Genomic DNA, 24,047 nt, shown 5'->3' with positions numbered 1-24,047 from the left:
GCGAAGATTATGAGACTTTGGAAGAGGTTAGGAGAAATGGGGAGGGAGGAAGAAAAAACAGAAATTCACACATCTGGAATACCACAGGCCAATAATTAATGAAGCAAAGGATTAACCAAAAAGAAAAAAAAAAGTTAGATGTAATAGGCCCGCGTCAAAACCACCTAGCGTCGTTTTACACGATGAGTGTGTGTGGACAACTTGCTTTAGCTCAGTCATAACCAGAAACATACATTTCTAAGCAGGTAACGTGGCAAGCATTACGCTACTCTGTGTCAACCTAGAAGAAGAAATTGCCAAAGATCGTTTTGTTGGTGGGCCCGGGAATCGAACCTGGGAAGTGATAGAGAGAAAGAAGGAGAAATCATTGAGGAAGAACTAGCAAATCGAGCCATACAATTATTGCTTCAACATAATATGGATAACATCTTGACGAGAGAAGAAAAGGCATACGGAACTGATAACGAAGTATATGCCACGTACAATATCAAAGGAAATGAAATAGTATAAAAATAATAACGAGATTGAGATGTAGAAATAAGGAGAGAAGAAATGAAAGAAGAAGAGAAAAAACAAAGAAATATAGATATTTTGAATTTATTTCTAAGTGAAATAAATTGGTTTCAGCAAAGATTGATTTACTATCCCCACTGTGGCTACCCAAAAATTTCACGAATGAATCCATTGTACTTAAATGTGGGCACAGAGTGTAAATTGGTTTTAATTATTTTTTATTGATGTTACTACAACGTGGTCAATCTAAAACACAATCCCAATAAATGGCACACTACAAGTTATAGATTTATAAATTATTCAATGCGATTGGAATGCTTTTGTGCAGAATGAGTAATGTAAAAACTTCGGCAATTTCATAGATATTGCGTCTTAAAACATACAATGATTCAATCTACATGCCTTCTGTAACAATTCGGCGATAGTATTATAAACGTTTTGAGCTAACAAAGTTAAACATCATGCTTAATATAGAATCTATTTCGGCAAACAATGATTAATTACATTTTTTACTTGCAAATTAATATTCAAAAATAGCGCAGCTTGCATCGTATGTAAAATTTCCGGCTATTACAGTTTGAGGACCGCCGTTAAACAAACTTCCTTGAAGATATAAGCAATGTAGGTAAAAGGCAAATAATATTTTATCAAACTTGATACTTGATATGTACACAGATCGATAACCTAATCGCGTGTTTATTTCATACTTACAAATTTTGTGATTTGTACCCGTTTACAAATGTGCTACTTATAGACACAAGGTTTGCTTGGGATGATTACATAAAAAATACCCAAGTATATGATAACGTGACTTTTAAGTGTTTATTGTTTCGAATTTACCTAAGCCTACAACATAACACCTGAGGATGTTTCTTTGACCGTTCCACAATTTAGCTAAGTGAGGGAAAAGGCAGGGGTGCTACTTTCAAGTACCCATGCGACGTAGGATGTCTATTTCCTTAAATAATAAGTAAGGGGCGTTTTAATAATCAATTGGATCTTTCAGACTCCTGGACCTGGCTTGACCAAGTGTTTTCTAACAATAATATGCACACGTCAACCCATATTCCTATAAAATCCAGTCATACGATGGTTTGATATCCATCACACGTTTGGTATAATATGGCAAAAATGGCACAGAATTGAATTACGAACATCAAGTATTGGGGTGAAGTCCCATTCTGTAATCGAAACTCGAAAACCATGAGCACATAATTTTATGGCACAGAGTAGCATGCAACTACTGCAAAATCAAACTATACAGCAAAATAACGATGCATGTGTTCAGTAGTTTTTAGAAATGTGCCAAAAAGTTTAAGATATTTAACGGAAACCTTACCCATTTTAATTGTTTCTTCTATTTTGAATGCTACTCTAGCAACCCGACCCAGTGTCCACTTGGAAACTTCGCAGTCAGATCTCTTCGGCTAGCTCAACCAATGTACCTTCCAATCATTGTGTAAGCAATTATGTCGTTTGACATTGAAAAATCGGTAAATGTAAAGTTCATTTCGGTTTGCGTTCATGGGATGATAGAAGAATCTCTTTGACGACATGAACAGTAGAACTTCGGTTATTGTACTGCTGGTATGTAGTATTAAACCAGAAAATAGGTGAAGAGTAAGTTTATTGCAGAGTTTATTAAATTACAATAATTACAAGATATTGTTTCGCTTTCCTGTATTTGCTTTGTCGTCGATACCACTACCGAATCCGATTATTTACTGTTCCCGCTTAGGGAAATTGGTGTGCGCCGCTAATTTCGTCCGCTCACATCTTTTAGTGACTAATTTCTAACTTTATTTATTTTTCTTGTTAATTAAATTATAATCATGATTCCGCTACTGCTTATTTAATTTTTTTCGTGCCATTTGTGCGCGGATTTACCTACTACCGAAGTTCGTCGCTTTGCGACCTACTAATGACTGGTTTTCGTGGTGGAAGAAATGAGGAAAGAGGACTTTAAAGGATGAAGAACTTTGCGAGAAGTAGAAGAAAAGGATCTTTAAAAGGTAGCAAAAATTGTTACGGGCATATAAAAGTTCAATTGAAAGAAAGTGGCCAGAGGGTTGTTGCGGCATGCTAATTTTTGGTATTGATCACGTAAGAATTAGGAAAAAAGGAAAGGAAAGAGAGACACACATTTATGCGGGCACAGAAAGTTAAATTTCATAGAAAATGATTAAAGGGTTGTATGGCGGCATACTTATACTTTGTGTTAATAGCGGAAGAAGAAAAAGGAAGATGAGGAGAAAAGAAAATGGTAGACAAAACGAGGATAAAATTGGTGCCGGCGCAAAAAAGCTAAATTGATAAAAAAAGACCAGAAAGTTGTCGCGCGACCTGCTTATTTTTTGGTTTTCATAACGGAAAAAATTGGGAAAAGGGACTTTCATTGGTAAAAAAGTATTGCGGTCGCAGAAGAATTACAGAAGAAAATTATTAAGGGCTAGATTAAGGGGTTTTCGCAATATGCGTATTCTTAATAGTAGTGGCTGGAAAAGTAGAAGATGCAGATTCATTTTTATGATAGCAACGTAAATCAAATTTGCGAGGCCCAAAAAAGTTGAACATAGAAAATTTGGTATTGGTGGCGGAAGAAGTGGAGAACTATAAATGTGATAAAAAATTAGTCGCCGTTATTTCGGAGTAAGATAATACTATTTACCGCCCATTGAATAAGGTAGATTGTATCCAAATTTCCAAATTTTTATGTCAAGCGAACTTTCGCTTCTTTAATACGAGGTACTAGTGCAGTCGCTTTATTTATGCCATTAATTGTGTCCAAGCCTACGTGAAGGATGGACAAAAAGGTGTTCTGATGTTCTGTCAACATAACTCATTTGTCGCACCTTGCAGATTTGCTCAAAATCACCTTGAACTTACCTGTCGAGCCCTTGACCTGCTTTTGGATTTTGATACCTATATCATCCCTCTTCGTAACATTTCCGCATGCAACTCTTGCCTGCGTTAGAAAACGATCATCCTCGATCAGCCAGTTTCGGTACACAAAATTTCATAGCAATTAAGCGATTTTGTCAAGTCACGGGAATATAAAAAGTGAAAGCAAAACGTATGAAATGACATAACTGCAGTTTTCTCCATATCAGGCTATAAGAGATTCAAAAATTATGTAGCTGCCTACATTTTTTAGTTTCAAATGTAATTCTCCGTCTTTGTGCACTTGGAAAGTAATCTGCAATTAGCGGATCCTTTGAATTTCAATTTCTTTGAATTTTGGCTTATATTTCATAATTGCTCATCGGTGATTGTTAGTTTTTAAATGTTAATTGCGCATTATTGAGCATCCGAAACTAATGTGACAAGTTTCGACTGTTAACAACTTTTTAAATATTAAATTACCGCCATTAACATAAATGTGGGTTCTTATACCGAAACTCCCAAGGTGTTTCGTCAATGGTGTTTAAGTGGCTTTGATTTAAATGCCCTTCGTAATGATAAACAAAGTAATTATTAATCTCGATGATTATTATTTGCGTATTTATAAATTAATATGTCACATAGATAAATTTTACTAGCAACCTTTGTTCAATTAGCAGTACGTAAAGGAATTTTTTGAACAATTGTATAATTCCTCAGTTTTTTCTTGTTACTGAAGGTTATGAGAATCGTATTTTTCTACGTTTCCGACGTCCCTTTCAGCTCCGCTGATTGGAAAAAATGTTTTTAATTCCTTCATAGTGCGAATTAATCGAAAATTATTACAAAACAGTAAATTTATAAAAATCATTATATAAGCGGTTTCTGCACATTATTGAAATGTATCGCAAATCCTCATCTTCTATTTTTATCCGCATATTTTAGCATTTATTTTTAAAATTCAGGGGCGTCGAATTGAAAATTTTCTTATATAATTGAAAATCAAAATTCAAAATTATTACCTTTTGAACGACTAGAGGTGTTCCAAAATCTTTTCCACCTTGTAACCTAAATCCCCAGGATGGCGCGTCACCTTTATTTAAACGAACACAAATTAAATTTGCCATAATCGCACTATATTCTTCAATAAATTAAGTCACTAATAATTTCTCACTTTTTAATTTAACGGTAACAAACTTTAAATTAAAGTGAAGTCCAGTTTCACAAATCGCGCCCTGGAGTTTCGATGCCATTCGTTGGGATTCGATATAGGTGGGGGCATCTCGTATTTATAGAATCTGAATAATATTTGGTTGTTAGTTTATTTTTACAAATATCAACTTTATTTTGCGAAACTGTAGCCAAGTAATGTTGTAAATAGGCCACTGAATTGTCATGTTCGCTTGGTGCAGCTCTTAATTATCGTCCTGATAATGCGTTTGTTTTTAATTACCTATACTTATTCAGTAAACTAGGTACGTGTAAAACAAGTTTTGGTCTTTACCTTGCTGCGAATTGCTGCCATAATTATTACAATTATTTGTTCTTACTCTTGCTCATATATAAGTGTGACCATTTAAATACCACTTTTCCGCAATTAAAATGAGAGATATTATAAATTATTTATCATTTTTCTATTGGCCGTTGGGCGGAACTTTGCGGAAACATGATAAATAAAACCCCAGAACCAGAATTTAAGGCCTGTAGGAGGAGAAATAAGAACATTTATAACGGAAAAGCGTACAGGTGCACGTATGTTAGGGGTGCTCGAGCTTATTACAGAAGCATGACAGAATTGCATTTTGCTATTGTTGTGCTAGATTGTAAAACAGGTCAAGTGTGAATCTGAACATATTTCATAGTATACTAATAACACTGATAAGACTTTATTTGAGAATTATTATTCGCTGTGTTCAACATAAGGATGTCTATCAAGGTGATCTCGGAAACCATAGGGGATTCTAAGATTGTCAAATTGGAGAAAAGCTACGCAATTAAAGAGTAATTATCATGCTTTAAAGAAAACCAGAAAATTTCGATTACTTCCGAAGATATGTCAGAAATTTGCCGATTTTGTTTTTACTTTTTTTTTATGTTTTTGAACAAAGACCACAGTTTCCAAATATGGTTTTTTATTGTATGCCGTACATCGTTGTATTAATAAATTAATAAAAAAATGTACCAAATTCTTGACAGAACAGTTTCCTAGCTCAGACCAAAAATCGCACATTTAGAGGAGTGCTTTCAAAAAATGGTAAGTGTAGGGAAAAAAACGAAAGTTTATTATTTTTCGATTTAGAATAAGAATATTCAATAAAAGTATAGGTTTATATTGGAAAAAAAATAGTCGTCCTACACTTGACCCTTAGGGACAGTTATGTGAAAATATGCATAGCATCATTAAATGGGCCCCTCCATATGCAAAATATTTTATATAAATCATCCCCACTAGTTTCCGCAATAATCGACTGTTTTAAAATAAATGGGTCACCCAGTACCTATACAAATTAATTAAGTTAGTGATATTTAAATATAAGGTTACGGAACTGGTAGTCGCAACTCACAAAATGACCCTCGGCTATACCCCAATTGGTTTCGCTTATGCAGATGCTTTTAAACCCTAATAAATCATTCACAATGTTTATTACTAATAATTCATTTATTGTCTACAGTCGAGTAACGTTGCTCCAATAGTACTTGTATTTGACCACTTTGAAAACTTCGCTAGTTAATACAAAATGTGGGTTACAATTTGAAAAACCAGTTGTATGAAGCGATGGCGCTAAAAATTCGTATATTAAAAAAAAGTTTGTGACAGTTTCACATTCTTTATACCGTTTTGCCGAAGAAAATATTTCTGACATTTTTTCTCCAATTTTTTGTAATAAAACCTAGGATTTTTGTAGATTGTACACAAAAAAGGAAGTCTTTCGAAATGTTTAATAAAAAATTTGTATGACGTCCCGGCGCTAAAAATTCATAAAAAAACGTTTTTGACAATCTTACATCTTTTATAAAATGTACCTACATTCGCAAAAAGAATCATAGTAACCGTTTTGCCGGCAAAAGCATTTAACTTTTTTTTACTTTAACAGTTTTTTTTGTAAGCCTGGTACAATTTTTGCAAGTTATACACAGAAGCATGAGGTCTTCCAAATAACTTAATAAAAAACTTAGGTTGCAGACTGCGGTATTTCTGCAGTACTGAAAGGTGTATTAGCATAATTTTTTTTTTTTTCTTAGGAGGGGAAATGCATTTACGCACAAAGTGTGGGGCTCCCCCGAATATTGGGTATACACACTAAAACCCCTCCTTAGGCGTCAGCTGCTGAGGCTATTGGCCTTTATTACGAGGTAAGTTAAAAGTATTAGACTTTATTAAGGAGTCCTATTTCTTTAAAAAAGATTAGCGTCTTTCTACACTTTTCACTTGTTCAGTTTGCCTCTACTGTTGCACAAATGTCGAGTCGCCTTCTTTGTTGTTCGTAGCGTGGGCACTGACACATTATGTGTTCTAACGACAGATCAACTTCACAGTTTTCACACTGGGGTCGGTTAGAGTTAGAAAGTAAATATTCATGTGTGATAGCAGTGTGTCCCAGTCGCAATCTGATGTATATCCTCACCAGGTCAATTCTTGCCGCACTTATTAAAACATTGGTGCTAAATTCGGTTTAACCTTTCTCAGAGCAGTTTCTGAGTTTGCCCATTGTCTTTCCCAGTACTCCCACATTCTCCGTTTCACAAGGGTCTGGCGTGCTGTCTTTGACAGATGCAAGACCTCCCGATCTGACAAATCAAGTTCTGCTATCGCTTCCCTTGCCCTGATGCCCAAAGGTCTGCACCTATCAAGACGCCCCCTTCTTACATTTTCAACAAATTCCTGGTGGATCGGATGTTCCCTATTTATCAGAATTTTGTAGTAATAGTTAACCATCAGCTGCTTACGGCGAAAAGGAAGTGGTAGTATATTAGCCTCAACGTGTAGGGAATTAGTAGGGCTAGTTCGGAAAGCACCTAGGGCGTACCGTATGGCAAGATTTTGAATTCTATCTAGTTTGCCTAACGTTGTATCACAGCATGTAGAATACGCGTACGACCCGTAGTCATTTCGTGACAATATCAGGGCTTTATATACGTCAAGAAGAGTTTTGGGGTTTGCTCCCCATTTGTGGTGTGCAAGCACCCGTAGTGTATTTAGTGACTTTCTACATGTTGTGATCAATCGTTCCAAGTGACTTGACCATCTCAGTTCGCTATCGAAAGTCATTCCCAAAAACCTGACTTCCGATGTTACGTTGATAGGTCGACCGTTCAAGGACAGTACAGGCCCATAATGGAGTTTACGGAGCCTGCAGAAGTGCACGCAATTCGTTTTCTCGTCCGATAGGATAAAACCTACCGCATTTGCATTCTCAGACACAAGGTTAACAGATCTCTGTAGTTTTCGTACAATTTCACCAATTGTCTTTCCGCTGCAGCATACCATAAGGTCGTCGACATATAAACATCGGTTGACCTGTTCCATATGCCCTATGGCTATTTCATTAATTGCAATGGCGAACAGAGAACAACTCAATGTTGATCCTTGTGGGACACCATTTTCTAGCACATACTCGTCTGAACAAACATCACCAATCCTAACGATGAATTTTCGGTTATCCATAAAGGATTGCACAAATTTCGGTAGGTTCCCTTGTAGTCCATATTTGAACATTTTTTCCAGGATTCCGTGCCTCCAAGTCATGTCGTATGCACCCGATATATCGAAAAATACTGCCACCAGATGTTCCCTGGCATCGAAACCTTTAATATTTTATTACTCAACCAAACTAGATGGTCAGTAGTTGACCGGCCTTTTCGGAACCCCGCTTGGTACGATGCCAATATCCCGTTTCCTTCCAGAACCTCCTGGAGCCTCTCGTTAACCATACGTTCTAGCAGTTTTCCTACACAGGAGGTCAGACTTATTGGTCGATAGTGTTTTGCAAGCATCCGGTCTTTACCCGGTTTTAAGATAGGAACAATTATGGATTTTCTCCATTCTGTAGGGTAAGTACACTTTTGCCAGCAAGAGTTGTAATAATTTAAAATACTTTCTTTCGTTTCAGGATTCAGGTGTCGAAGCATTTCGTTATGTATATTATCATATCCAGGTGCACAAGATTTGGTCTTTCGGAGGGCAGCTTCCAGTTCTTCTAGTGAAAACGGTAAGTTATAATCAAACCTTTCGTCTGTGTCAAAGCTAGGCAACTCTCTCTCCTTTTCAGACTTTATTTGTCGGAAAGTGTCAGTGTAATTTGACGACTCTATAGAATTGCTCTGCTAGGATATTTGATATTTCTGGCAGGTTACTAGTTACCGAACCGTCTAGTCTTCTGATAAATGTTGGATAGCTTTGACAGGTTTTTCCAGATATTGCTCCTATTTTTTTCCAGACTTCACTAGATGCAGTGGATGGGTTAATAGTTGTTACATATTGTTGCCAGGATCTTCTCTGTGCCTCGAGAATTGCTCTACGGCATTCTGCTCTGCGCTTCTTAAATTCAATAAGATTATCGATCGTGGCATTACGCCGAAAGCTATTCAAGGCCCTCTTTTTAATAGATATATTTTCTTTTATTTCCGATGTCCACCATGGGACCATCTTGGTCACCACCCCTGGTTTCGATTTTGATGGTATACTACCGACTGTGGCATTTAATATTGCCGCAGTTAGAGTCTCAAGATTTAGTTCGTTCTCATTTGGAGGTATTAACTGCTCAGAAAAGCGTTTCCAATTGGCCTGACGGATTTTGAACTTTTCTGTGGATCTAACCACTGGATTTTCACCTCGAACTGTGATGATAATAGGGAAATGGTCACTGTTGAACAGATCACTTGCTACTTCCCATTTCAGGATCCTGTGAATGATCGGCGAGCATATTGATAAGTCAATCGTGTCAAACGTTCCCGACCTTACGTTAAAGAATGTTGCCGAGTCATCGTTTAATATGATGAGGTGTTTATCTTCAATCAAATTTAACAGCTCTTTACCGCGAGCATCACTCGAGTTTGAACCCCAGACGGTGTTATGGGAATTAAAATCACCAACAAGAACGAATGGGGTTTGTAGTTGATTAATTATTTTGTTTATTTCGCCAACATTGTAATTTGTGTTCGGAAGATAGATGTTAACCTCCACTAATTTCTAGTTTTATTGCCACGACTTGATAGTTTGTATCGATTCTGATTCTTTTATATGGTACCTATGTCTTGGCGGATCGCGAACGCTACACCTCCACACGCTCTTTCCGGTGAGTCAAAATCTTTTCTTACAAAGTTATAGCCTTTAATTGTATGTTTACTTCTAGGTTTTAAATGTGTTTCCTGAAGAGCGATGCACACCGGATTATGCTCTTGGATGAGTAACCTCAATTCATTTTGGTTATGTGCTAAACCCCGACAGTTCCACTGTATGATTTTGAGTTTGAATTTTGTTTTAGGTTTGTGCGATCAGCATAGGTGTATGCTCTTAAAGATAAGATTAAAAGAGACAACAGTGGAATAAATAACATTAATATGTAATAAATCACAGTGTATAAGGGACGACTACAAACAGAGTAATAATTAATTTTTGAACACAACAGACACAAATAGTTTACTTCGTAACAATTCCACCTTACAATACATTTGTACATTTCGGATTTATAGATGTTTAAAACTTTTAACAGATTAAAATGCTCTAAATATAAATAAATAAAACTTATATAAGTTAAAAGACACATACAAGAAATAGGGATATCACAGATTTGGTAACTCAATACAAATTGTAGGTAGATTATCACAGTAAATATATCACGCGTGGATGTCAACACTAGAGAGAGATTTTCCTAGGTTTCCCCTTTGGCCATCCTTTTTTCTTCTTTTGTTGAAGATATTGTTTTCTCTCTATATCTCTTTTCAGTAATGTTTATTGTTCAACAGACTTAGTAATCCATAAATGAACAGTTATAAAAGTAAATATAGAGGCGTATACATACATTATTATTAAATTATTATAAAAAAAAAAAAATTTTTAACGCAACTTTCCATAATTTGACTATTACATTATTAGGTACCTATTACTATTTTTCGGACATAGGTAAATGTTATAGAATATTAAAAAAATGTGAAAATTTAAAAACTAAATTTCCAAACAGATCTTAGTAAGCTTTCTTTCTAAAATTTGTTAAATGGCGCATATGCATTGCAAAAAAAATCGTTTAATATTTCTAGCCTATGCTTAGGCTTATAAATTAAAGTCTCCGTATTTCTAAATGTTATTTTGTGGTAAACATAATGGAAGTCTTGTAATTTTACAATAGCATCGCAGAGCTCAGTACCTTAGTTTTACATTATAATATAAAATAATTATAAACTAATAATTTAAGAAACTAAATTTCCAAACAGATCTTAGTAAGCTTTCTTTCTAAAATTTGTTAAATGGCGCATATGCATTGCAAAAAAAATCGTTTAATATTTCTAGCCTATGCTTAGGCTTATAAATTAAAGTCTCCGTATTTCTAAATGTTATTTTGTGGTAAACATAATGGAAGTCTTGTAATTTTACAATAGCATCGCAGAGCTCAGTACCTTAGTTTTACATTATAATCATATAATAATTATAAACTAATAAGAAGACCAAAGCTGTCAACTGTTGCCAACTTTTAATTTTTGTCGATGCTTAGATAATTTAGAATTTTAGAGAAAATGCATACTTGCCTCTTGGGCATCGCGCTTGCCTTCCCAAGTAAATTGACCCACATATCAGTTTCCATTTTATAATGAAAATTAGCTTGGGGGATAGGCGGTTGGTCCACAGAAGATACTTTTCTAACCCTTTGTGCGTATAGAATCAGAGGAACGTAAAGACGTATACATTTCTTTGTCAGACCCCATCGTACGTGTTATTCTCTTAGTAGAATGTGTAGAAACTATTACATAATGATTATAGAAACGCAAGTCAAATTTATTGAATGACTTTTTCTTATGAATTATGACCGCAATTCGTCAGTTTCGAAATAAAGTGTGTAGAAGAAGTTAAGCAATCTTAATAAAAGATTTGTTATCGTCAAGTGAAGTAGTAAAAGTTTGTGGAAAGTTTAAAAAACGGTTTATCCGTATTCAGAAAAAGTTAGTTCGAGTGTGAGTAAACAAATCAGTTGTCAGAGCTTAGTGAAAGTTGGTCTTTCAGTTCAAGTGCGCCCGAATGTCGCAAAAAAACCTGTAAGTAATTTATGATTTTTTAAATTTTTAATTATCGCCCGCTTGTTTGCGGAGTATTATATCCAAACAAGCGTTGAAAGCTTTTCTCTATTTCAGGGATGTGTACCAGGAGAGATTATAAAATTCTAGGTTTTAATTTTAATTTAATTTGAGCTAGCTGGACAGGTGTTTTGTGGATAATGTAATTTATTGTTTCATGTGTTTCGGAATAAATGTTTGCCATTGTGTGTTTATTCGAATCCTTTGTGTGAACCAGATAGAGTCTTCATGTCAGATTTTATTTTTCTTCTATTCGTGCCCAAGATTTATTTCAGGTGTTCATCGAAATTTGTGTAAAAAATTGAATGGAATTTTCGGAAGTTGATCGAGACCACCCAGTCTCTCAAATTGAGAAATCTTAAGTCAGTATTAGGATTTCTTTGTAACACATACCGGATGTGTACCAGATGAGATTATAAAAGGTTGAACTAAAAAAGCTTCAAAATAAACAAAAATAATTCGAAATTATACCAAGCTGGCATGTTGTCATGAGTTTCAACTCAAAAAATAAAAAAATTGTCTCGTGTAGGTGTAGCCCCGTTCTGAATTGAATGGTACAATACCGACCAGATCAAAAGTTATATGGGGGACGACGGACTTTATGTCCTCACTATTAAATGCGTGAATTTTTAATTTTTAAGTGATTTTTTTTAATATACCGCCTTCATTGGTACGTAGGTACATGTTCCCATTTTTATGGCACAAAGAGCGCCTCATCATCTCCGTAAGAGAAATGTACAGAAACGAAAAATTGAACCACCTAATTTTTTCTTATGGTGTCATTTGATGTTCCATAGCTTCATGCTTCTGGTTAAGGCATACTTTTGGATGCTTTATGGAACCATTTTCACTTTATATTTTGTTAAATAGCATTTGTCTCGCAAGTGTTCAGCTACTTCGGCGTGCCGTTGGACCCATCCTTCAACCTTACCTCACCTTCTTGTGTGCAAATTTGACACTTACCTATAAAATGATGACGTTAGCTACCCTTTACAAATCTTGTTTTTCTTAAAATGTTTGCAATGACTCATATTTCGAACTGATTTGGTATAATTTGCTAAAATACTGCGACTATTTACATACTTACATAAGGATCTGGAAACATGGCAAAATAATACTTAGGTCAAAGAGTAATTATTATTAAGTATTCTTTGCTTAGGTACTGGTAAGTGGTATCTAGTCGCGTGGAACATTACACAACTTTAGTGGTATACAACCTGCCAAAATGTCGTAAAGAACTTATGATATTTTTTCTGTATAGGTAACTGCTTGCTGTGTTGTAATTTAATCGTACAGTTGCATGAAAATAAATAATTCAACGTTAATTATTAGATTTACAACGTTAGACAAACCGTATAAACGAAGAACTGTTTCAGGTGTTCTAAATGATCAATTAGGAACTTTGGGAATCAATGGCAGTGGCACAGTATAAAAACTGACAGGGGTTTGAATAACAGTTGTCAAATATGCGTTACAAGTAACTGTATAAAGACAGTGTGGCCGTAATACTCCACGTCGGCTATGTTTTTCAAATTTATCGTTGAGCTTTTTAACCGAATTAGTAGGTTTTGCTATTGTTACAGTAATGATGTCACAATTGGTTAATTTCTACCAATCCGATGCATTTGGCCAAACATGGCCGATCTCCCAACTACCAATAGAAAATATCACCAACCTATGACCACACTGTCTCAATAGTCACCGAGCAGTATTCATTGAAGGAAGAAATTTTTTAAGGAACACAGTAAAAAAAATCAATTTAAAGCCACAACATATATTTTGTCAACAGGTTATTAGATACAATCACAATTTTTAATCGATTCAGTAGTTGTAAATGCAATTACAAAAATACAATGTGGCTCTTCTTTCCATTCCGGATAGAGAAATCTTCCAATTTGATATGAATTTTTGCACAGAATTATATGTGTCTAAATGAGATTACGTTTATGGTGAATTCTGTGGTGTATTAGCTGCTGTTGTTTCCTTACATACCTAATATTATTGACGTAGTGCCTGATGGTGTGAAATAAGTGAACACTCACAAACTTTTGCGTTCGGATCATAGAACTTTTGCAAAGTGTGGTAAACTCCTGGCACTATGAAAATAAAATCTAACTTTAAATGGAAGACTTACATCTATCAATTACCGAGCCAGACCTTTAGGAATGATATAAGAACTTGTGCAGATATTAACAAGTGATTAAAAAGGCTGTGTTTCATATTGGAAGACGATCGGTTGTTTTGCTACTTGTAGTTGACACGCCATATAAAAGTTGGTATATTGGTACGCACGCGGAAATCAAAACGTTTACATCATTATTACCGTTTTACAAACACTACAAAAGCCTAAGTGGCCTGCAAATTAGGCTACAGTTCTATTCAGTTTTGTAACATATACCAAGGATCGACATTGTATAGGAGGGAATCCAAAACTATGGTTTTCACGTTGTACTGGTAAATTTTCTGATTATTGTCTTGAAAATCTCTGCTCACAGCACTAATCTAATTAATCTAAAGATCTTACAGATAATTTATGTACTACACAGCCATTACAGTAAAAACACCTATTTTCTAAGCGCGTCCAAATTATATATAAACAGTCTAAACGTAGGAAAACCTCTTACTAACGGTAGGCTTCTTCATGAAATTTTCATCACACCCTCGACTTGGGGAAAAAGCTTGTTGCATAAATATAGATACGCCTTCAAAATAAATGGTTGAAGGCATTTCATCCTATTAAATCTGCATCTAGAGACTACTAATACTGTAAGTGTATCTACAAAAAATTATTTGTCGTTTAACAGCCAATACTTTTGTCATATACATTTGAATGATGGAATTAAGAAACACCTTCCTTTGGGTACGTGTAGTAAATTTTACACGCAAGGTATTGATAAGTTACACTACACTTAATAATGACATAAGCCAATTCGTGACTAGATGAGTTTAGTTATCTTTGAAATTTTGCTAGAGGTGTACTACTTATTTAAGAAACTAAATTACAACAATAAATTATTTGTCTTGAGCTGCTTGGCGTCTTAGATCTGATTGTATAAATGCAGTAAATATCGTACCCAAAAATAACATGGCGCACATTATTACATTAGCCCAAATATCACCCAGTTGCCTTAACAATAAGGAATATAATGATGTAAATGCGATTCCGAAAACTTGACATGCGGCATTGAGGAGGCCCGCGGACGTTCCCTCTGGTTCGGGGTAGGTCAGTTCGGCGGCCAATTCAAAACCGACGGGCAGCAAACCGGTCATAAAGAATCTGTAATGAGATAATTTTCATTATGTATCTTATAACAGTGCAATTTTGTCTGGAAAGTACAAATATCAATAACAATATCCCCTTTACATTCGTGTTCCGGATTGTTGCAAAGAAAAGAAATACCTAATTCATTCTACTTAGGTACATGTAACTTAAAACGCTACATACAATCATATGAAAACAAACGATGCGACGGTGATAGTACAGTAATTGAATGTAGTGATAGTAATTTTTCCAGTGGAAAATCGAATGAAGAAATAAAAAAAAAGTGTCGATTTGGCACGAAGGATCAATTTGTGGAAATAAGATGAAGAGATTGGATTGTGTCATGGGTAGGTCGCATGCTATGCTGCCTTTTGCACTCAATTAAAAAGCTTCAGATATAGAAGGTCTCATCTCGCTCATTTTTAAATACGCACTTCATTACAACAAAAATTCCAAAAAGGGACAAGCGTAGCAAATTTAATTTCCGCGAAAGTCACTGGAGAAAAACTGAATACTATTTTAAAGCAAAACACTAGCTACTTCACTACTATAATAATGAATACAGTTTAGAATTAAACACGAGCCGCACCATTGTTTATACAAGTGTGTATAATCAATACTGAAGACCGACAAGAATATAAATAATAAAAAAACGAGGCACCCTTGGTGATGCCGGAAACTGACGAACCTGAACCTCTACTAGTAAAGGATGCACATTTGAGATAGGTTCAGGTACCTACTTGAGGACGTTCTCGTTCTGTACGTGCCGCACTTTGACTAGCACGTCGAATACTAATAAAGACCTTCATAAGAATTTTCAATCCAGCTTTTTTCTGAATTATGGTCCGAACGAAGTTTCTTGAGCACTCTAGAACTTCTGAACAGTTTCCAAGCGAAGGTTTATATTGTATTGTAGTCAAACCCCTTGTAACCTTTTGGCCATGTAGTTTAACAAGGTGTCATTGGTCGTGTTACTGCACTAGTTACGAGATTGACGTATCATATAGTTATTTGTGTACCAAGGCCGTAAAAGTGATCTTTTTGGCCGAAGCTGCTGTTTGTGGCCGAGGCGGTAGCCGAGGCCGCAATTCAGATGAGGCCTAACAAATCACTTTTGGCCAAGGTGCACACAACATTTTTTAGGCGATCAAAAAAGAATTCAAAAATTTGCTCATAAACATATTTTTTCTGAAAATCATAGTTATCTTAGACAATTAAAAACAAAGCATTTCCTGTCATATGTAATAAATTATAATTAGCATGTTTGCGTGTGTTTTGTGCGTATCAAAATGGGTGATAGCGACAGTTCAGATAACTACCCAAAATGAAATTTTGGAAGCTGCAAGCGTTGCGACCCTAAGTCATATATGATATAAGAGCAGGCGTTTGAGAGTAAAAGTACAATCGCAACTTCCTCCGCTGCACAAGATTTTAATAATGTCAAATGCAATACGTTCTTCGTAACTGTGGCTTCCAAGACCTTATAGTTAACATGCTGTACAATTATTAGAAACCTGATTACCTACTTTTGATGGTAGGTATAGGTAGCTACTTGTGTTTTCGGTTAATTGCTGGTGATTCTTCGTATAATAATATAAGCAACAACATCTTCCTCATGTTTTGGTTCTACACTTCAAAAAGGTCTGCAAGCAGCAAAGATTGAAACGTCAAACTATAATTTTAAATGTGAACATTCTGATTATGCAAAATGGTGTGAAACATTCCTACAAGTCCGAAAATGAAAAAAACGCACGTGGATGGCCCAATCCTTGATGGGGCGAGACCAGATAGACGCTTTGTATCAAACAGATTACTGTTTCTCAAACATCAGTTTCAAATAAGTACAGTTTGACAGATGTGTACAATAAAGTAAAGTTTGACAGAAGCGTAAAATAAAGTGAAACTTTATGGCCGCAAAAGCGACCATAAAATCAACGTTTTTGTGATGATAGCCTAAAAAATTCTTTTTTTCACTACTAGCGTCTGATGACATGATTGTTAACCTTTTTTCCACTTGTAAAGTAGGCTTTCTCGGCATTTGTTCAAAGTGGTTAATAATGTGGACATTATTAACTAGTAGTCAATAATGAGAACTGTCACGCTGTCACTTTTAGAAAACACAACCCGAAATTTCGCTCAATGAACGTTTAGACAAGTTCTCTAAAACGAATTTTTGCCACCATTCGCAATTTCCAGAGAAATTACATACCTAAAATTATCACATTTTGAAAAAATTCGAACGAAATTACTCTTTGAAAAATCTCAATGACAGAACAAAATACGGCCTGTTTGACTTGTACTCCCACGTACTTGATTGACATGTTAAATTAAGAAACAAACAATTCTGTCCAACCGTTAACTCTCTTATCAATATAATATGTTAATTTAGAGGATTTCAAGTGCTAGTAGTGAAAAAAAATAGTATATATACCACGGTAGAGAAGTCTATTATTGCCTTCGCACCTTACACCCCTCGGCGCAAGCGCCTCGAGATGTAACCTTGGTGCTCAGGCAATAATACTGGACTTCTCTACCTTGATATATAATGTACTATTACCTAACATCATTCATTATTCAATAGTGACGATAGTCTGTGTCAATTGTGTTGCCTATACACAGTAAAAAAAATTATATAACTAAATGATTACTCCCTGCCACAGAGTAAAGTGACTCTATGTCCCTGCTATGGTTCATGTAAAAATAAATAAAATAAATATAAAATAAGAATGCTCTCCTTTCTTTTACTCCACTCCCTTCGCTTCATCTTTTCCTCTGTAGGCTCACGTTGTAACAGGTGCTCGCTTTAGGCTTAGAAAAATTTGTTTTAGAATTTACAAATTTTCTAGTATAGGAAATTTGATACGTGTACCGCTTCATAGTGAAAGAGGTCGAAATTAAAATGCAATAGAATGAAGCGCTTTCAGATAAGAAGCGAGTATGCAAGCAGATGCGGCACAAAACGCTACAGTGTTTCCGGGTCCGTTTCGATTTTCTATGTAAATTTTCTCTCGATCGTTCAGATTTCCGGGTCGTCTCCGAAAACCCCGCGAAACACCGGTCCCCATTTGTCAGGATCGCGGCCCTCCATGTCGGTGGTGATTTAACTTAACCAACCCTCTGTGGAGGGAGTGCAGGGCGCGTTCGAAGAGTCTCATTACTTCCTGTTGGATCTTGTACCTCCGCCTTCACCTCAAAGTCTTTACCCATTTTTCTTAAGCGAAAAACGCTTTGTTTCTACTCCAAAAATGACCACAGTTATTTAAAAGATACCTCCCCCTCTCGGTCCGATTTTCGAATTCAGTAAATCCCGATTCGTACGCGTCATGAACTGTTTAATTCCCTGATGTAGTTCTCGTTGTTATCCTATTGCAAGTTTTTCAAGACGAAAAAATGATGGCCCAGGCGCGCACATCCTCTCTTCTCTTGACCTTGTGTTGCACCAAAAAAATTCAAGAGCTGCTATCATCCCAACCCGAGGCCTACGATACTTACAGGCCGGAGCGCTCGAAAAAGTCACGTGACGTTAGGAGTCATATGAAATACATTACGACTTATGGAAAATCCGTGCGCGGCTCCACTATTTATTTTTTTACTCCGGATCCGTTCAACATAGAGCCACGAAATTTCAATGAGAGCTTCTCAATAGTACACGCAATCAAATTATGGTGTTCGTTAATTTTTAATAACACTAAAAATAATTAATTTTTAGGTTTAAAGTATTGAAGATAAAACGATGTTAGTAAATCCGTGTGTTTCTATCTTTACATCATCATATTTCTTTTTCTAGGAACTATATCATTATAATCCTTTCGGTGTCTTAAACTAGAATAATATGCGCCTCCAATTATGCGTATATAATGTCTTATCTGGTATTAGTATAGTTTTAACAGGCCCTACTAAATCGCGCATTTATTATCCGCGCAGAGAAAAATTCACCATGCGAGAAACTTTTTTGTTATTGCTATAATTGTAACACATATATCGAATGAATTGTGGCCAAAGGACACAAAAATGTTCTTCAGAAGGAATTTTTAAGAAATGGTCTCTTGTTTCCTTTTTTTCAGCAGCTGAAGTAAATAGCGCAGCGCGATTTTAAGAATAAGTGAACGCGCAAAGGAATTATGTTTCAAATAATTGTTAGTCATCGATTTTCAAATTGTGTTTGTGAGATTCAAATTTACATTAAACTTATAAAATTAAAGATATTATCAGTCAAAAGTATGGAGTATATCTTATATCTTCGTTAATATGAATTTTGCAGTACATAAAGTATTTTAGTTATAGGTACCTACTATTGTGAAAGTGAAATGGGAAATTTGTCTTGTCCGCCTATGAGGCCTGGTAAGTATCGTAGGCTTTCATCTTCATTCTATGAATAAATAAAAATAACCTTTTGGAATAAGGAAGTTTTAAAAAATAACTTTTTCTATCCAACAATTACAGCAGTTTTAGTAAAAAGTACAGCTTGTAAGGAATATGCAGTGCCGGACTGGCCCAGGCCGCTAGATTAGATTTCAATAAACACTACAAATATAAAATTAATAATATATTTTAAGAATATAGACAGTCATATTTTAAAATCCAACAATCAACCCTTAATTTAATATAAAACTGCCTATTTGACTGACATCAGTTTTTCAATTTTTTGTTGTCCTAGTCTTGTCCCTTAAATTGTTATTCTTACATTTTGAATAATTATTTAGTAGGATGTTGGCGAATGTTTGCAAACTTTTTGAAATGTAGTATTTAAAACTATTCTGACATTGGTCTCAAATTTCATCATCCACTTCTAAATGGGCAATAAGCTTAATATTTTTAATTTTATAAGTTTAATGTAAAATTAAATCTCACACACACAATTTGAAAATCGATTACTAACAATTATTTGAAACATAATTCCTTTGCGCGTTCACTTATTCTTAAAATCGCGCTGCGCTATTTACTTCAGCTGCTGAAAAAAAGGAAACAAGAGACCATTTATTAAAATTTCCTTCTGAAGAACATTTTTGTGTCCTTTGGCCACAATTCATTCGATATATGTGTTACAATTATAGCAATAACAAAAAAGTTTCTCGCCTGGTGAATTTTTCTCTGCGCGGATAATAAATGCGCGATTTTGTAGGGCCTGTTAAAACTATACTAATACCAGATAAGACATTATATACGCATAATTGGAGGCGCTGATTATTCTAGTTTAAGACACCGAAAGGATTATAATGATATAGTTCCTAGAAAAAGAAATATGATGATGTAAAGATAGAAAAACGCGGATTTACTAACATCGTTTTATCTTCAATACTTTAAACCTAAAAATTAATTATTTTTAGTGTTATTAGAAATTAACGAACACCATAATTTGATTGTGTGTACTATTGAGAAGCTCTCATTGAAATTTCGTGGCTCTATGTTGAACGGATCCGGAGTAAAAAAATAAATAGTGGAGCCGCGCACGGATTTTCCATAAGTCGTAATGTATTTCATATGACTCCTAACGTCACGTGACTTTTTCGAGCGCTCCGGCCTGTAAGTATCGTAGGCCTCGCCCAACCGGATCCCTAAAGTAACGATCTCTTAACACTCTCCAGTTTCGAGATGTTCTTGTGCGATTTCCGCTTAATATGCAAAAAAAGGGAGGTAGGCGGTTCGAAGGATTTTCCATAGGCCAAGGTAGGGTTCCGAATTTTGGAATTTCGCTTATTTTATTTTAGAAATAGTCTATTTAAGTTTGTTGTAGAGAAAAAATCCATGCATACTACAGCTGTTAGTTTTTTGAACTTTGAAACCAAGAAATTGGATAACTAAAAACTGGTGCTTTTCAAAAATTCAGTGGTGCCATGATAGTTTGAGATCAAACAACACCTAATTAATGGCAAATGCAGGCGCTTTTGTTTGATTTCATAATTCCATGGCATTACCGACTTTCTATACGGGACAGTTTTTAATTTTTAAATGTTTTCTGTTTCTGAATTTATAAAATAGGAAGCAATAGTATGTACGGATTCGTAATTTTTTTCTCTACAAAAAACTTAAATAGACTTCGGAATCGGAATTTAAAAAATTGTTATTGAAATTCCCATGTTGTGTTCGTCAAGTCACCACCCCGTATATTCGCTAGGTTCGGAGGATTTCTGTGGCTAGCACACATACCACCCCCACAAGAAGAAACATTTTTTCTTCTCTTTTTTTGCCGTTAGCGGGATTAAACACATTTGGTTGATCGTGTGAAGGTGATTCGTAGTGTGTGGAGTCTGTCGTACTTTGTTTGATCTACCATCCGATTTACACGTCGGCGTCGTACGAATCGGTCGAAAATGTCGAAAAAGTCTGTGGTGCCCATTAGCATAATAAAATTATATAGATGGTCAATCTATTGCACAGTTCTGTCTGCATCTAATGGGTAATAATTCTGTCCTATGCCGGAAAGAAAGAGCGAGCGTTTCATTTCAAAAGTGGCTATGATACCCAATTGTTAATACGACCCACTGAACTTTCAAGTATTCAAAACTTTTAAATATCAACTACTTTTTGTAGGGACAATGGTGTTTTCTTTAGCTCAATAGGTAAATGAAAGATCTAAAAGGCGTTTTTCTTGCCACCACAATGATAACAAGTTTACAAAAAGCGCATTTCCACTTGAATTCATTTTCCATTTGTAAGATACAACTTCTGTTAAAATTTCGTAAAAATCCGACCACAAATAAGAAAGTTAGCGTTGCATGTGTGTAATTCATTTTTGACCTGCTACTTCACAATTTCAGTTTCTAAGAAGAATCCTACCCTAAAATTTTAGAAGAATTGGTTTACAAATAACGAATGTAGGTCTGGGCATGCGCAATAATAAATTGTTATGCGTGTTGTTTATTTAATTCAGCATTAGTTTAACCTTTATTCGAGGTGTCAATATACAAAATTTCATTTAAATGTCTTAACAAAAAAGAAAAGTAGATTGCGCAAATACAAAAGTTATCGTGCACAACTGCACACGGACAGACAGCTGGATGAACGGACGGACAGACAGACGGGCGGACAGGCAGCAATACAACATTATAAACGATCTCGAGGTTTTTTACCATAACTTTTTTCTTAAGCGGCACAGAAAAAATTCCTTCCTTGGTGCAAGCCTCGACATCATCACGAACCAAATAGGGAAAAAAGTAGAACAATAAGCTATTAAGATAAAGAACTAGTAGCGACTGGACGGACGGACAAAGTGGCCCCAATACCGTATTTATTTAAAAAATTTTATCCAGTAAAAAAGGTTGAACTAAAATGATAACCAGCGTGCGTAACCGTCCGTTTTGAATTTTTTTCTTTCAAGACCATCCTGTTTCCAACAGGTTTTGGCTCGGGTTTTGAGCACCATTGTCACAGACTATTTTTTTTCCAACGGAACCTACTGTCCGTAGACGATGAGCAACGTATGTAGCGAAGAATCAGTGTGAAACAACATCGTGGAACACATAACTATCACTTTCTTCGGTGATCGATACAGACAATGATATAGTGAATGATTACTTGGAAGGAGGCATCACCACCGTGGAATCCAGTAGAAGAATAATCCTATCCAGAAATTCTTAACTCTCCGCACAGAATTAAGGAAAAAATCATAACACTAGGATAAATGGAAAATATACACAAAAATAAAGGCATTCATGGAAATGTGTGAAGTCACCATTTTTTATTCTACTTCACTGATTAATGACAAAAAACACACAAAGTATAAGAACTGACACTTAAGATAACCCTATGCAAAAAGAATAAGTTCGTTGACAACCTTGAGCTTATCAATGCAATGGACGCATGTAATAAGTAACAAACAACCTACCGTATGTGAATCATTTCCATATTGATATTTTGACCTTTGGCATCTTTCCACTGCCACAGCCACTGCTAAATAGTGCCTAAATTTGCAATACTTGTGCGATTTTTAAATATGGTATAAAAGCAGAATGTCGATAGGTTTATGGGCCTGTACGAGTAGATTATGTAGATCTTATTTGTACTCTTTTCAAAACATAATATTATGAGAAAAGAGGTGAAGTGTAAAGTATACCTGATAAGTAAGTATTTTTGTTTAGATATAATAACATTGTAGTCAAGTGTTTAAATGCTTACAACATCGTACTCGAGACAAACCCAAATAATTCAAGGAAATTCAGAATTACGACAAAAATTCCCCGAAAAATTTTCTGAATTCTCAAGATTATGGTCAAAACTTACCCTAAAAGTGCAGATGTCACGTATACCACTTCAATGCCTTTATCAAGAGTGAACGTAAACGCAATCATACCAATCAAAGAGAATGCGTACACAGCTATTGTCGTTTCCCTACAAATTGTAAATTAATGACACAGTATAAAAAGGGCAGTCTTTGAACATACTTAAACCTATGGAACTTATCGAGAATAACGCCGCATATCACAGATCCTACCATTCCAGCTATAACAATAAAAAGTCCAATGCGTCCAGCGTCTGCTGAAGCATTCTAAAAAGATCGATCATTATCGTCTATATATGGTACAGGTGCAAAATACTCTACCGGATAGTACTTCAATATGATTTGGTTCAGCAAAGTCGATAAAGCGTAAAATATGCCGACGTTAATTCCATATGCCACAAGCAGTAGCATATAAGATCGGTTAATCAGCAGTCGCTTGATGGATTGTATAAATTTCGCTGTATCTTCGTTGGATGTCTGAGTTTGTAACTGGGCGTGTGACGGAGGGCTGGGAGGTTGCTTTTTGAAAACTAGAAGAAAACCGGTTGTCGCATGGTACAGAGGAAACATTAGGCACACTTACAGAGTACCACTAGTATCAGAACAACGGTTGTGATTATTCCGGTTCCAATAAATAAAATGTAGAGATCATGCTCGATGTCGGTTACGAGTCCGTTTCCATTAACAATCATCGGTGGTAATAGGAATCCTATAGCAATTCCCATCTAAAAAGTTTCTATTTAGCAATTATGGAAGCTGTAGATTAAAAAGTCACCCAGTGGGCTTTAATTTAGCGTTAAAGAAGTATAGCAAAGGTAATATTTCATTGTCCTTGGCAAATTATCTTTAAATTAGCGTTGTGTTAGGACCTAGATGAATTAAATCAAT

General features: G+C 35.4%; 3 protein-coding genes across 7 annotated transcripts in view; 1 reads left to right on the top strand and 2 right to left on the bottom strand.

Moving 5' to 3' along the window:
• Positions 1-4,727, bottom strand: part of LOC116170347 (PDZ and LIM domain protein Zasp-like) — a 34,746-nt gene extending 30,019 nt beyond the window's left edge. The window contains exon 1 of one of the 2 annotated variants that reach the window (XM_031486673.1): positions 4,416-4,727. In XM_031486673.1, the coding sequence (XP_031342533.1) occupies positions 4,416-4,520 (105 nt within the window). In that variant the 5' untranslated portion in view covers positions 4,521-4,727. The remainder of the gene's footprint in view (positions 1-4,415) is intronic. The other variant, XM_031486674.1, reaches the window with a different exon arrangement.
• A 4,493-nt stretch (positions 4,728-9,220) lies between these two features.
• LOC116170227 lies at positions 9,221-10,073 on the top strand. The gene is made up of 3 exons (XM_031486459.1): positions 9,221-9,500; positions 9,588-9,689; positions 9,747-10,073. Exons 1-3 carry the CDS (start codon positions 9,303-9,305, stop codon positions 9,798-9,800), a joined length of 354 nt encoding a protein of 117 aa, XP_031342319.1. The 5' UTR covers positions 9,221-9,302; the 3' UTR covers positions 9,801-10,073.
• Positions 10,074-14,019: 3,946 nt separating this feature from the next.
• Positions 14,020-24,047, bottom strand: part of LOC116170441 (uncharacterized MFS-type transporter C09D4.1) — a 36,245-nt gene continuing 26,217 nt past the window's right edge. For all 4 annotated transcript variants that reach the window (XM_031486848.1, XM_031486846.1, XM_031486850.1 and 1 more), the window contains exons 4-8: positions 23,743-23,884; positions 23,481-23,689; positions 23,323-23,426; positions 23,162-23,269; positions 14,020-14,956 (exon numbers count right to left, since the gene is read on the bottom strand). In XM_031486848.1, the coding sequence (XP_031342708.1) occupies positions 14,692-14,956; positions 23,162-23,269; positions 23,323-23,426; positions 23,481-23,689; positions 23,743-23,884 (828 nt within the window). In that variant the 3' untranslated portion in view covers positions 14,020-14,691. The remainder of the gene's footprint in view (positions 14,957-23,161; positions 23,270-23,322; positions 23,427-23,480; positions 23,690-23,742; positions 23,885-24,047) is intronic.

This window comes from Photinus pyralis, unplaced genomic scaffold (assembly GCF_008802855.1).
Source record: "Photinus pyralis isolate 1611_PpyrPB1 unplaced genomic scaffold, Ppyr1.3 Ppyr1.4_LG5, whole genome shotgun sequence".
Lineage (NCBI taxonomy): Eukaryota > Metazoa > Arthropoda > Insecta > Coleoptera > Lampyridae > Photinus > Photinus pyralis.
Note: the sequence above shows the minus strand (reverse complement) of the source record. Positions and strands in the feature narration are given on the sequence as shown.